General features: G+C 44.6%; 1 protein-coding gene across 1 annotated transcript in view; it reads left to right on the top strand.

The window, feature by feature from the left end:
• The first annotated feature begins 445 nt into the window (after positions 1-445).
• LOC103369976 (guanine nucleotide-binding protein subunit alpha-11-like) overlaps positions 446-13,419 on the top strand; it is an 18,743-nt gene continuing 5,769 nt past the window's right edge. The window contains exons 1-6 of the mRNA XM_008298850.1: positions 446-649; positions 2,182-2,354; positions 7,608-7,792; positions 8,052-8,206; positions 10,029-10,157; positions 11,295-11,510. Coding sequence (XP_008297072.1) covers positions 2,204-2,354; positions 7,608-7,792; positions 8,052-8,206; positions 10,029-10,157; positions 11,295-11,510 — 836 coding nt within the window. The 5' untranslated portion in view covers positions 446-649; positions 2,182-2,203. The remainder of the gene's footprint in view (positions 650-2,181; positions 2,355-7,607; positions 7,793-8,051; positions 8,207-10,028; positions 10,158-11,294; positions 11,511-13,419) is intronic.

Below are 13,419 nucleotides of genomic sequence, written 5' to 3'. Positions count from 1 at the left end.
CTTAAATCAGCTGTAGATATTATCTGACTGTAGTTTGACATGACAGCATTTGTTTTCTGGGCATCCTTCCTGCCAGAGTTTTACATATGGGACACATGTTCATATTTTAGCCCATTTGATCCACTTTGAGGATGTTCTTGCTGCATATCTGGGCTCAATATTAATCTGTAACCAGTAACTACTGTTGGATGAATATAAAAAGCACACATTAACCAGAGCTAGAAATAAATACTGAGTGAAGTAAAACTATGAAGCAGCAGTATAATATTTCACATAAAGCTGACCCCAGTGTAAAACTCATGCTTTTATTTTCTAGACAGAAACGCCTCACTTCCGGCGCGCCTGCGCTCTTTGCCGCTGCCTTGCCGCGGCGGCGCCCTGAGCGCATTCCAGCTCCGCAGAGCTGTGAGCGGATCGCGGAGGAAACACATTCCTGCGTAGGCGCGGTGGACTTTCCCGAGCGGCAGGTTGTTTCGTGCGAGCTGGAATAAAAAGCTGCTCAAAGTGCGCCTCGATGTGCGCCGAGGACGCTGTCGGTGCGCTCCGGGGACAGTAGCTGCGGAGGATCCGGGACAGCGAGCAGGAACATGGACCGCTGGGAGCAGCTCGTACCTGCTGGTCTCCAGGGAGTCTGACACCGAGGTTGGAGGTGAGAAGCTGTTTTCTGTTGGTGAACGCAGCTGTGCCAGGACGGTGCGTAATTGTGCCTTTTTTGTGCCATGATTTAACCAAAGCTGCTGTTTTTAAGCAGATGGAACAACTTTAAAGGAACTAATTCAGCTCTTAGAATAAGTTTCAGACTCCATCTCTCCGGTATTTAGTTCAACCATCACACATCACGGCGGTGTTTCCCCCAAATCCATCACTGACACTCAGGATTTTACTTTGAAATCGAACTTTATTGAAGTATTTCGCTGGTAAAAGCTGCTTTCATGCTCCTCGGTGAGGTTTGTGATCCGCCCACAGCAGCGTTTGGTTCAAACCACAGCTGGTGAGTTTTTAAATGTCACCTTTAAACCCTGAAACAGTCCAACGAGCAGCTTCTCAGCGTTTCTTGTGCATTTTTACTCGCTGTTGGTTCCACCATGAAGAATCCCAGAGACATCAGTGATGCTCAGGGTTTTACTTTGAAATGCTTTTATTGAGGTATTTCGCTGGTTTCATGGCCCACAGTGAGGCCTGTCCTCCACCCACAGCAGTGTTGTGTTTAAATCAGTGCTGTTGAGTGTTTAAATGTCACTTTTCGACCCTTCCAGGCCACATCACGGTCCAGTCTGAGCATTTTACTGACTGTCGGCTCCTTTCTGACTGCCATGTGAAGTCCTGCAGCTTTTAAACTGTGACTGAAATGTTTTAAATGCATCAAAATGACTTGATTTCAGTCACAAGGATTAAATTTTAAAGCACGTCACACAGAATATTTATTACATTTCTTTATTATGTAAATCAAATTCATCCATAGATCATGTTATTTGTAGAACTTTATTTGTCTAGTTTATAAATGTAAACACGGATCTTAGACAGAACCGACACATCTTGAGCATCAGAACCAGTTCTATGATTAAACCTATAAGTTAAATGTCAGCCTGATTACATTATAAACTACAGACATTTGTTTGGCCTTCACAGAAAACACACCTTTGATTTCACGGCGGATGTAATCGTCTGTGTGTTTGCACTTTATGACTGTTTGATCCGGATAGAAGCAGGCGGAGACGCATGGATTTGTTTATGGATTTATTTCAGGCACGCCACAGAAGCATGAAGGCAAAAAAAATAAAATAAAATAAATCACACAAACAAAAACCTGAATCCTAAAATAATGTCAGAAAGTTTAACTTCTGAACTTGTACCAGCTGCAGCTAATATCTGACTGGTTTCTGTTTGTTTCATGCACCTTTAGCGTCCCACAAGATTCTATTTTTGCCTTTTTTTGTGCATTTTTATTAAATATATTATAGTTGTGTTGATCCTGAGTCTTCATGTGTTAAATAATCAGCTTTTGGCACAAAAGACTCTGATTTTAGGCAACATCTGTGATTTAAACGCACTGAAGCCTGTGAGATGTTTAAAAAAGGCAGTTTAGAGTCATCAGCTGGTGTGTCAGTGAGTTAATACCAACAGATCTACCAGGAGGTCTCCTCAGGTGGACACACGGTGACTCTGATTATCCATCGACAGTCTGATTCCAGGTTCTGGGGCGATGGCGGGCTGCTGGCGATGGTGCCACCGCACATGCGTGTGCTGCCTGTCGGAGGAGGACAAGAAGACCGTCGCCGTGGACAAAGAGATCAGGAAGATCCTGAAGCAGCAGCGGAAGAAGGAGCAACGGGAGATCAAGATCCTGCTGCTGGGTCAGTACAGCTTTAACAGCAGATAGATCCGATTAAACAGACGTCAGGCGACACCTACAATCTGACAAGCAACACCCAGCATTCAGAGTCGGAGCGCCCGGCCTGTTTGGTGGCCTGCAGGCAGCCGGCAGCTATGTGAAGCATGTGTCACCAGGTGAGTGCGTGAGGATCAGGCCAGGTTGGGGATTGGTCGGACCAGAAGCCTGCAGACCGGAGACGAGCAGCCCACAAACCTACATTTTCAAGCTGGTTTGACGACTCGGGACCTGACAGGCAGCAGAGGCGTCTTCGCTCTCGGTTTAAAAAAAAAAAAAAAAAAAGAGGCATTGATTTGTTTATTTTGCAGAGACAGTGAAAGTAATGGAGCTGCTGGTTTACACCTGTTTACACCTGTTCCCTCCCTGCTCATAAAAAAAGAAAACAGCCGCAGAGCAACACGAGCAGTCCGTCAGCGTCAGATAGTAAATAAAAAAGATCCACAAATGAGGCAGAAATATCGTTATTTTACAGATATTTGCTTTTATTTCAGCAACAATATTATTGTATTTTAGTGTATTAAGAGCTGAAAAATGGTAAATAATTTCTTTTTTCTGTTCTGGTAAATTACAGATGATAATAATCAGTAAATCCACAGACGAGGATTCATTTACATCATGTTCACTTTAAAAAAAGAAAAAACAGAAAAGCCTAAAACTGTAAAAACAAACAAACAAAAAACATCTACATTAAATAAATAATGTTTTTACTAATGCTGTTCTGTTCTTTTATAACATGTGACCCTAAACCTACACAGTTTTATTATATTTAAATCAGCTAAACATATATTTACTGTTATTTCTACACTGTTCCGCCTCCATCCTGCTTTAAACGCTGCACAGCTTCTCTAATGTTCATGGGGATGGATTTACACTCCTTCCTTAAAAATCCATGTTTTTGGAGAGCAGTCACCTCCAGAAGACGTCCTGGTCCTACCGGCACGTCGCTGCTTGTGTCGGTGATGTTCAGCTTCAGGCTGCGTCAGAGTCACAGAAGTCTGAGGAAGTTATTTTTTAGGATGTTGCAGCGACATCATCTCCTGTTTATTATCAGATACTCACAGCTTCCAGACGACAGGATTACGTCGGATTAAAAGCACGTTATGCTGAGATTAGAGCTGATGAATCAAACACAGATGAATAAAAACATGCTACGAACTCTTCTCTCTGTTGTCGTAGTAAATTAGCATTGGTAGCTTCTCTGGTTCGTTAGACGAAACGAGCAACTTCCAGACGTTGATTTGGTCTTTACAGAGTTTTTTTTGCTGCTTAATGACTTTTTTACTGACCAGAAATGAGCTGATTAATTGGAAAAAGCTGCACATTAATCAACAAGGAAAATAACTGATTATTTAGAGATAACTGTATAAACTTTATTTATTTATTTGAATTAAAAAAACATCCATTATTTGAAGGTAACGTGTAAAACTCTGTTCCTGTTGTAACACAGCCAAATCCTACATTTGTTTTATGCCAGATCTATGAAATAGAGTTAATTTTTAGTAATTATTTAATAATCTGTTGATTGATTAATGGTTTTTCTTTAAGTAGACCCAAAGATGTTCCCATGACGATGAAATAAGACAAAGAAAAGAAGCAAACTCTCACTTTTTAAAGATGATGAATGTCTTCAACATTTAAAGTTTTATTAACAGCCTGTTGGTTTTCCTTCGATGACTAATCAGTTCATCCACCGGTTGTTTCCGTTGTGGCTCCTGCAGTGTTTTATTGTTTTATTGTGAAAAGTCCCGACGGTCAAACTGTAAAGCGTCTGAGGAACCGTTTGACAGAAGAACTGGCCCATATGGACGCAGTGTGTGTGGTCGGTTATCAGCAGACTGAATACAGACGAGTTGGGGAAATCCTACGACGACACGCAGCTCCGGTCAACAGTAACACTGAATTATTGCCTCAAACGAATGTTTGTCGACGGGAACAGGACTGTCAATAAAACCGCTTCGGTTCGGTTCAGCTGTTTCCTGGAAGGCAGGTTGAGAAACAACAGGAAGGCTTCAGAAGTTACGGGTTTGACGGCTGGATGAGTTATCTGCACCCAGAGAGCATCAGTCAGACGTCAGCCGATGGTCTACGTCAGTCTGGGAGTCACTGAAATACAGACAACGGCCAGTCAGCTGTAAAGGCAGGGTGATAAAATACAGCAGGTGGAGCTGATGGATCCTCAGAGCTCCAGTAGAAATGGACTTCTGTTGTAGGTTCTTTAGTCCTCAGGGTCTGGAGCTCGTAGGATCATTAAGACCTGGATGACTGAGATTCTAACAGAAGAACTAAACCGAGACGCCGATGAGCCACAACATCAGAACCACCTCCTAAAAGTTGTCTGGATCCTCCTTGTGCCTCCAGAACAACTCTTGGGTGATGCTGGTCATGGATCCTTCGGGTTGTAGGGTCCAGGTTGTTCTGGTGGACGCCTGATTACGGGAGGATTTGGAGAGTTTGGAGGTGAAGTCAACACCTTGAGCTCTTGGTCGTGTTCCTCGAGCTGTTTTTGTGACGTAGTGATGAGGAGTGTCCGACTGCGGGAGGCTCGTCTGCAACGGTTGTGTTTACGTTTGATTTTCATCCATGAAGCGTTACAGTCTGAACGTAGTCCAGGTCCTGATTCCAACCTGACAAATGCACAGAAGATGAAACATTAGATCTACTGATTTAAATAAACCTGTTGAGCTGCAGATTTTGTGTTTATTGGTCGTGTTGACGTCAGAATGTTGCATCAACTTCATCCTGTTCGTAACTTCAACTCAAACTTCTGCATTAGTTGGTTTAAAGCTAAATTCAAGCTGAGTTTCATGAAACTGGCTTCATGACTTCATTATTTCTCTGGATGTCAGGTCTCCTCCTCCTGAACATGGACCTCTATAGACGGTTAAGACTGGTGATTAAAATACCTTTAATTGTCGAGGAAATGCTAATTGTCCCAAGTCAGCGTAGTTTGTCCATCTGATGCAAATTATTGCATTTAATGTTTATTTTCTTTTGAGTGAATGTAAGTGTAGAAAGAAGTGAACTGAATCAACAAACTTTGAAGAAATGTCTCCAATTTTTGCTTTAGGTGTTTTTGGACTGTTAAAATAAAAAAAGGTAAAGAATCAGAATCAGAATCAGAATCAGTTTTATTGCCAAGTAATTTTTACATCACCAGGAATTTGACTTGGTCCATTGGTGCAAAGAAGCAGAGCGGTCGATGTAAACATGTTTTTTAAATTTCTTTTGTTGTTTTTGTTCCTGGATGAGATCAAACTTGTCTGACACCAGCTGACATGAAAGAATAATGACACCTTGCCTTTTAAAAAACAGATTTCTGTCCATTTTCCTCCCACAGAGGATGTTTAAAAAAAAAAAATTTTTGTTAATTCACTTCAAAGAAATCTTTTGGAGCAAATTTGCTTTTTTTTTTTTAAACATTTTTTGCAGCATTTCCAGCGTTTGCTTCAGTTCACTTGACGATCATATGAAAACAAAGCGTACATTTAGCTGCTTGTTGAAGCGACATCCAGACGGTTCGTCTGCAGACGCCGTGACCTGATGATCGACTCGTCGCCTGTCGGTGGTTTTAATGTTGTGGCTGATCAACCGGGCGTTTCATCTTTAAACAGAAGCATTTTACTTTCTGTTGCCTCTGATCTGTGAAACCCAAGAGCTCAGAGAGCGTCAGAGCTCCGTCCAGTCGAGCAGGATCTATCGGTTCTTTTGTTCCTCCGCTGCGGTTCCTTTATTGCCTTTAAGGGCTTTAAGTTTTTCATCATGTACCGACACAAGCAGCTGAGAAGCAATGCTGTCGCTTCCTGATCGCTGAGTGGATCCTTTACCAGCTCAGTGCAAAGTGTTTGTCAGACAGCTGTTGGCTTCAGGTGTTCAGTTGTTGCTTTGTCCATCCAGTCATCTCATTCTGGGGATCACCTGGAAGGAGTTTCTTTAAATTTGGCACCAACGTCCAACTGGACTCTGATCAGATTGTGGTGGTTGAACTCGAAGGTCACCGTGACCAGAAAACACATTTATGGGCCACGAGTCAAGAATTCACAGCAGTTAAGACGGAATAAGTAAAGATGATCAGAAACACTGTAATTCATGAAAAGAAGGAGAACTGTGAGCGTGGCAGCGTTCCAGATCGTAGACTTTGTGTTTGTAGATTCAGCACAGATCTGGGTCTACTTCATCCCTACATGGCACCTTTAAGCCATTTGGCTCATTCGTCCGTCGCCGTTTGAAGCGTGACATGAACTCTATTTCATGGTTTTTATTCCTGCAGGTCACCGTGATGCATGTTGTGGTTTACAGAGGATGTAGTTGGACGTTCTGGTGTTTCTGACGTCCAGCACTGGACTGAATCTTCTTCTGTAGACCATGTAGAGGCTGAACTGGTGTCACCAGCGTTTGGCTGCTCTGTGCTGCTGGTTGAAGATGTGAAGCTTTCAGCATTTGAAGCATCTTTGCAGCAACGTTCATGTTTAAAGCTTCGTCTGCGGTCGTAGTTCTGACTCTGTGTCACATCAGATCTGATTCATTGGTCAAACGCCTGCAGTTTGTCTGTTGTTAATGAATTTAGACGCTTTGGAGGCTTTGCTTCTGTGAGCCTGGACAGATGTGGGAATGAACAGCAGCTTGACTGGTTGGTGGACGCTAACGAAGGCTAATGTAATGAGTTTTTACTGAAGACCTTTTGATTAAATGATCTGGTGTCACAATTCAGAAAAATAAATAATTTTTTTTTCAAAATTTAAATGAAAAAACTAAACAAAATTAGTCTCTTTTGCAGCTCATAGTGCAGTTAGTTGTTAATGTTTTCGTTTGTTTTACAAGTGAAGTCGTTTACGAGACTTTTTTTGTCATTAGATGAAATAAAACTTTATTAATCCCAAAGGAAAGTCCTGGGCCAGATGTTGCTGAGAAATAAATAAGATGAGAATAAATGCAGGAAATAAAACAGAAAAACAAGTAAAATTCTTAAAAGTGAATGTAAGTAAACTAAAATCAGAGTAGAAATTTAAAACAACAAAGTAAGACTTAACCTGGCCGTGATCCTGAGGTAGTAAAATAATCCTTCACCTGACGATGACTTGTTGTTTTTATTATTTTTCTCTAATTCACTCGTTTTCTTGTCTTTGGACTCGAAACACAAACAGAAAAAGACAGTGAATGAATAAAAACACCACCGTGACTAACTGAACTTTATTGTTTCTCCTGCTCGTCGCCTCAGGAACCGGGGAAAGCGGGAAAACCACCTTCATCCGACAGATGCGCATCATCCACGGCCAAGGCTTCTCCGAGGACCAGAGGAAGGCCTTCGCCAAATGCATCTTCCAGAACATCTTCACCGCCATGAAGGCCATGACGGGAGCCATGATGACGCTCAGGATCCCCTACTCCAACCGCGAGAACGAGGTAAACCCACCGGCCAAACCGCGCCCGGCTACATGAGAACACAGGTGTCAGTACAGGTGTGCCGGCGTCGGATCAGCAGCAGGTTTATGGGATTAAGACACTCGGAGCAGGTGGAGGTCCGTGAACCACCGGCAGCTTCACCGTGATCCCGACAGGCTGAATCCCGGAGCAGGACACATGTTGGAGGGCTGATCAAACAGAGATGCTCCTTCTAGTTTAACTGAATAATAAAAGTTTTAACCCTGTGGTTCTCCTCCAGGACTACGCCAGGTGGCTGCAGGACGTGAACACGGTTCAGGTCACTCAGCTGGATCGACGATACGTCGAAGCGATCCGCCGCCTCTGGGCCGACTCGGGGATACGGGTCTGCTACAGCCGGCGCTGCGAGTACCAGCTGCTGGACTCCACAGAGTAGTGAGTACCGATGAGGCACCACAGGTTCTGGACCGGAAATCAGTCACATGATGAATCAATGAGCAGCAGTTTGTATGAAAGTACATCTGAACATCTGGAAAAAGGAAAGAATCACCTCAAAAAGCACAAGTGTTGCATATTTATGTTTAATTAGTAGAAAAGTTTTCTCCTTTTATTTATGTTCAACTTAGACTCATGGTCCGTTTAATTTGGGTTTTTCAACAAGAATTTACCTAAAAAAAGACTGAAAGACGTTTTCTACAGTAACTCTCGTTCTGGTCAGTCGGCTTCCAGCAAACGGTTAATTTTTGGTGAATTTTTAAATCATATGAAGTGATTTTGGCGACAGTTTGAAGCTTAAATTTGATTAAATCATCCAGATGAATGACAGATAAGTAGAAACGTTTGGAGAATCAAAAACCTGCAGATTGTTTAGTTTTACGGCTTCTGGCTCCGATAGGTGGAGTAGATCTGCTGATTCTGGTTTCAGAAACCCGAAAGAATCAATAGTTCTGTAGCTTGACCCAACTAGCTTTAAATTAAGATTATTGACAAAGTTGTTTTATTTTCATGTGGAGCTACAAAACCTGCAGAAGCTGTGATTTTGGAGTAATTCAGCCACAAACGAGAAACTGATTCTAGAGCAGAGTGAAGATGCGGAGAGACCTGCAGGATTTGGTCTTTAGGTTGGTTTTAGTTCAATCTGAATCTGTGTTTATTTTATTGTCGTCAGCAGTTTAAAAGAAAACTCATGAGGTGACACCACAGCCTGGAGCGAGCTGAGCTTCCTTTAGTCAGACTGAGGCAGGAAGTCCTCATTTCATATAATAATGCTAAAAACACAAACGTCTCCGTCCCATCACACCACAGAAGAGTCTCTAAAACCAGGAGACATACAGTCCATAGCGTGGCATCCGTACAGATACACAACAACAGGAGTAATGGATCTGAAACCATAGATTCATATAAAAATAAAAGTAAAATCAAAAGAAGTGTCGAACTGGTGAGAAGAACAACAGCCTCCATCGACAGGCTCATGATGGCAGATATGAAACACATCACAGGGACACGTTCACCTGAGCAGGTGCACGATAACTCTTTATTCTCTTTTTTATATATATTTATTTTTATTGAATTTTCAGAGATTTACATTTATAATAATCAGAGATACACTGGTCAAGGGTAGATTTGGGTGTTGGTAGAACTTACCAAAGCACCACGAGAACATCAACAGAACCTTCAAGAAAACCAAAACCAGGTGAAAAAGAATAAGTACAATAAAAGTAAGATGAAAATTAAAAAAATAAATAATGATAATTATATTTTACAAATGAGACACTGAGCAGTGAATGAAGGAAACTCTTTACTGTCAAACTGATGAAGAGTTTATGAGGAAAACATCAACTGTTCTGTGAGACCAGCTGCTTTAATCAGGCCTAAAAATAACCAGAATCACGGCACAAAGTTTCCCTCCGGCTGCTGTTTTAATCAACCTGAGGTGAAGGTGTGAGCCGCCGAGCAGCTCGGATGTCACAGAACAAAGGCGGCGCTGCTCGTCCTCTCTGCTCTGTGTTTACCCGGCAGCTCGATAAGAGACAGCCGGTCAACATTAGCTAATGACAGCTTGAATCAACAGCAGCCATACGGCCGCCGTGTGCTCGGCCCGCCGCAGCTTTAATCACAGCTTCTTCTTTTTATCGTCGCTAATTCATCGCACACCTTCAGTTTGTTTTGCCGGCTGGAGGCTGAAGCAAAGCAAACAGTGTTTTACTGGACCGTGGTGTCACAAACAGGTGCTGACTGTTTCCTCTCTGCTTTGCAGCTACATGAGCAACCTGGAGCGCATCTCGGCTCCGGACTACATCCCCACGGAGCAGGACGTGCTGCGGGTTCGCTTCCCCACCACGGGCATCCACGACTACTCCTTCACCATCAAGAACATCACGCTCAGGTGGCCCACGCTGAGGTTTCCACACCAAAATCCAACACCGACGCTATTCACCGCGCCGGGGAAACAAATACCGTCGACTCCGGCGGCGGCTTTGTCTGCTCACACCTGTTTAGATTTGGCCGGATCAGGTTTCTGGCTGAACCTGGGCGGAGCGGCGCCGCTCTGTGGGTTTTATTCTGAACATGTGGAGGAGGCTCGAGCTACAAAGATCCAAAGTTCATTTGTGAAGGGACACTGTGTTCCCAAATGAAACGACACCTGCTCTACAAACAACCTGCACCGAAGAAAGAATTAAATTAAACCGCTTTAACAGCAAAATGAAGCTCTGAAGCATCATTTAGCAGCACAGCAGAGCAGATTTATGGTATTTAGTAGTGAATTACTAACATGAGCGAGCTGTCACCTGCTTGTTTCTTGATCCTCGGTGGCTTTTCGAGAAGGTTTCACAGGTTTTTAGGAGAGTTTCCCATTAGAGATGCTTTGTGACTGTGAGGAGCTTCTGCAGCGAACTGGAAGCATCTGGACTTCTGTTTGTGGTGTTTTGAGTCACACTAGATGTCAAACATTTAGGAATGAATGAAGTGTTTCAGCCCGACCTGCATCCAGGTTAGAAAACTCACACTGATAAGAAATAAAAGCTAATTCCACTTTAAAAGTCAGAGCTTCGCTAACGGGACTGAAGGCGACGATCAGATCCATCAAACCTGGACGAGCTTCATTCACATGTAAAGCAGCTCAACAACAGAATGTGTCTGAGTTCTCACACTTCATAGAAATGTAACTGGATCATTTAGAGCAGGGGTCTCCAATCCTGGTCCTGGAGGGCCACAATCCTGCAAGTTTTAGATGTTTCCCTTCTTCCAACACACCTGATTCAAATGATCATCTCATCATCAAGCTCTGCAGAAGCCTGATAACCATCCTGATCATGTGAATCAGGCGTGTTGGAAGAGGGAAACATCTGAAACATGCAGGATTGTGGCCCTCGAGGACCAGGATTGGACACCCCTGATTTAGAGTAATCTTTAATAAGGAAGTTCTCCTTAAATCGTTCCAGATCGACACTAAAGAGATGAAAATCTTTAAGTGAACTGAACTCCTTTCTAACTCCTCCGTCCCTCCTCTGGTCTCCGGCAGGATTGTGGACGTGGGCGGTCAGAAGTCGGAGCGTCGGAAGTGGATCCACTGCTTTGAAAACGTCACGTCCTTGATCTTCCTGGCTTCCCTCAGCGAGTACGACCAGGTCCTGGAGGAGAGAGAGACCATCGTAAGAGCACCGATAAAATCAGAGAAGCATTTCCTACCACGTCATTTACTGTCTGCTTTAGAACAAACGTACTTCAAGCAGCAGAAGTAAAAACACTCGCTATGCAGACAGACGGCGTTCAGGACATAAATGGTTTAATGTCAGTTAAATACTTTCTGATTCTGGGTGAGCTGAATAAGACAACAGGATCATCTCTGAGCTCACATCTACATAAAGACTGATGATGCTGACCAGCTGCAGGTCACAGAAATCCAGAACAGAACACGTAGAAGACGTTTTAATAGAAATATTTATCACAAAAAATAAAATAAAGTTATTTTCACTGAGCAGGTCCGACAAGCTGAACCAGAAAAACTAACTCATCGCTCAGCAGCTCGTTCTGAGTCGACCTCACGCTGATGGATGGTGTCATGAGGATGATTGGTTTTAACACGTCTTTATAAGCTGCCTGTGAGTTTAGAGCAGGGGTCTCGAACTCCGGTCCTCGAGGGCCGCAATCCTGCAAGTTTTAGATGTTTCCTTCTTCCATCACACCTGATTCAAATGATCAGCTCATCATCAAGCTCTGCAGAAGTCTGATAACCATCCTGATCATGTGAATCAGGTGTGTTGGAAGAGGGAAACATCTAAAACTTGCAGGATTGCGGCCCTCGAGGACTGGAGTTCGAGACCCCTGGTTTAGAGGGTAAAACCACAGAAACTGAGACACAAATCTTAGTGTGTAATATGTTTTTAAAATGTTTTATCTGTGTATGTTGTGAGCTACATGTTGTAAAGCTGCTTTCATGCTTCGGTTGAGCCGTTCTGCTGTTTCATGAATAAATCAGGTGAACAGCTGCTGGATGAATACGGTGACATGAAGCTCACTGGAGTCGTATAAACTAATCATTAATCTCTTTCTCTGTTTATCTCTTTGTCTCGCTGCAGTCATGTCACGCTTCCACCACCAGGTTTCACTCTTGCACCAGGAAGCCTCTCCTCAGCTTCCTCTCCATCGTCTGCCTCCTCTACCTCTTCTCCATCCTCTGCCTCCTCTGCCTCCTCTGTCTCCTCAGCCTCCTCTGCGTCCTCTCAACCTCCTCTGCCTCCTTGCATCCTCTGCTTCCTCTGACTCCTGTCTGCCTCCTCTCTGCCTCCTCTCTGCCTCCTCTCTGCCTCCTCTCTGCCTCCTCTGCCTCCTCTGGCTCCTCTCAGCCTCCTCAGCCTCCTCTGCGCCTCCTCTCAGCCTCCTCTGCCTCCTCTGCGCCTCCTCTCAGCCTCCTCTGCCTCCTCTCTGCCTCCCCTCTGCCTCCTCTGCCTCCTCTCTGCCTCCTCTGCCTCCTCTCTGCCTCCTCTGCCTCCTCTCTGCCTCCTCTGCGCCTCCTCTCTGCCTCCTCTCAGCCTCCTCTGCCTCCTCTGCGCCTCCTCTCAGCCTCCTCTGCCTCCTCTCTGCCTCCTCTCTGCCTCCTTGCATCCTCTGCTTCCTCTGACTCCTCTCAGCCTCCTCTCAGCCTCCTCAGCCTCCTCTCTGCCTCCTCTCAGCCTCCTCTCTGCCTCCTCTCAGCCTCCTCTGCCTCCTCTGCGCCTCCTCTCAGCCTCCTCTGCCTCCTCTCTGCCTCCTCTCTGCCTCCTCACCCTCCTCTCTGCCTTCTCTCTGCCTCCTCTCTGCCTCCTCTCTGCCTCCTCTCAGCCTCCTCTCTGCCTCCTCTGCCTCCTCTCAGCCTCCTCAGCCTCCTCTGTCTCCTCTGCCTCCTCTCTGCCTCCTCTCTGCCTCCTCTCTGCCTCCTCACCCTCCTCTCTGCCTCCTCTCAGCCTCCTCAGCCTCCTCTCTGCGCCTCCTCTCAGCTTCCTCTGCCTCCTCTCAGCCTCCTCTCAGCCTCCTCTCAGCCTCCTCTGTGCCTCCTCTGCGCCTCCTCTCTGTCTCCTCTGCGCCTCCTCTCAGCCTCTCACTAAGCCGTTTATCTCTCTCAGACACTTTTAGCTCAGCCACCACATCCATTAACCTCCACTGTGGTC

Source organism: Stegastes partitus, unplaced genomic scaffold, assembly GCF_000690725.1.
Source record: "Stegastes partitus isolate 25-593 unplaced genomic scaffold, Stegastes_partitus-1.0.2 Scaffold1356, whole genome shotgun sequence".
In the NCBI taxonomy this organism is placed as follows: Eukaryota; Metazoa; Chordata; class Actinopteri; family Pomacentridae; genus Stegastes; species Stegastes partitus.
Note: the sequence above shows the minus strand (reverse complement) of the source record. Positions and strands in the feature narration are given on the sequence as shown.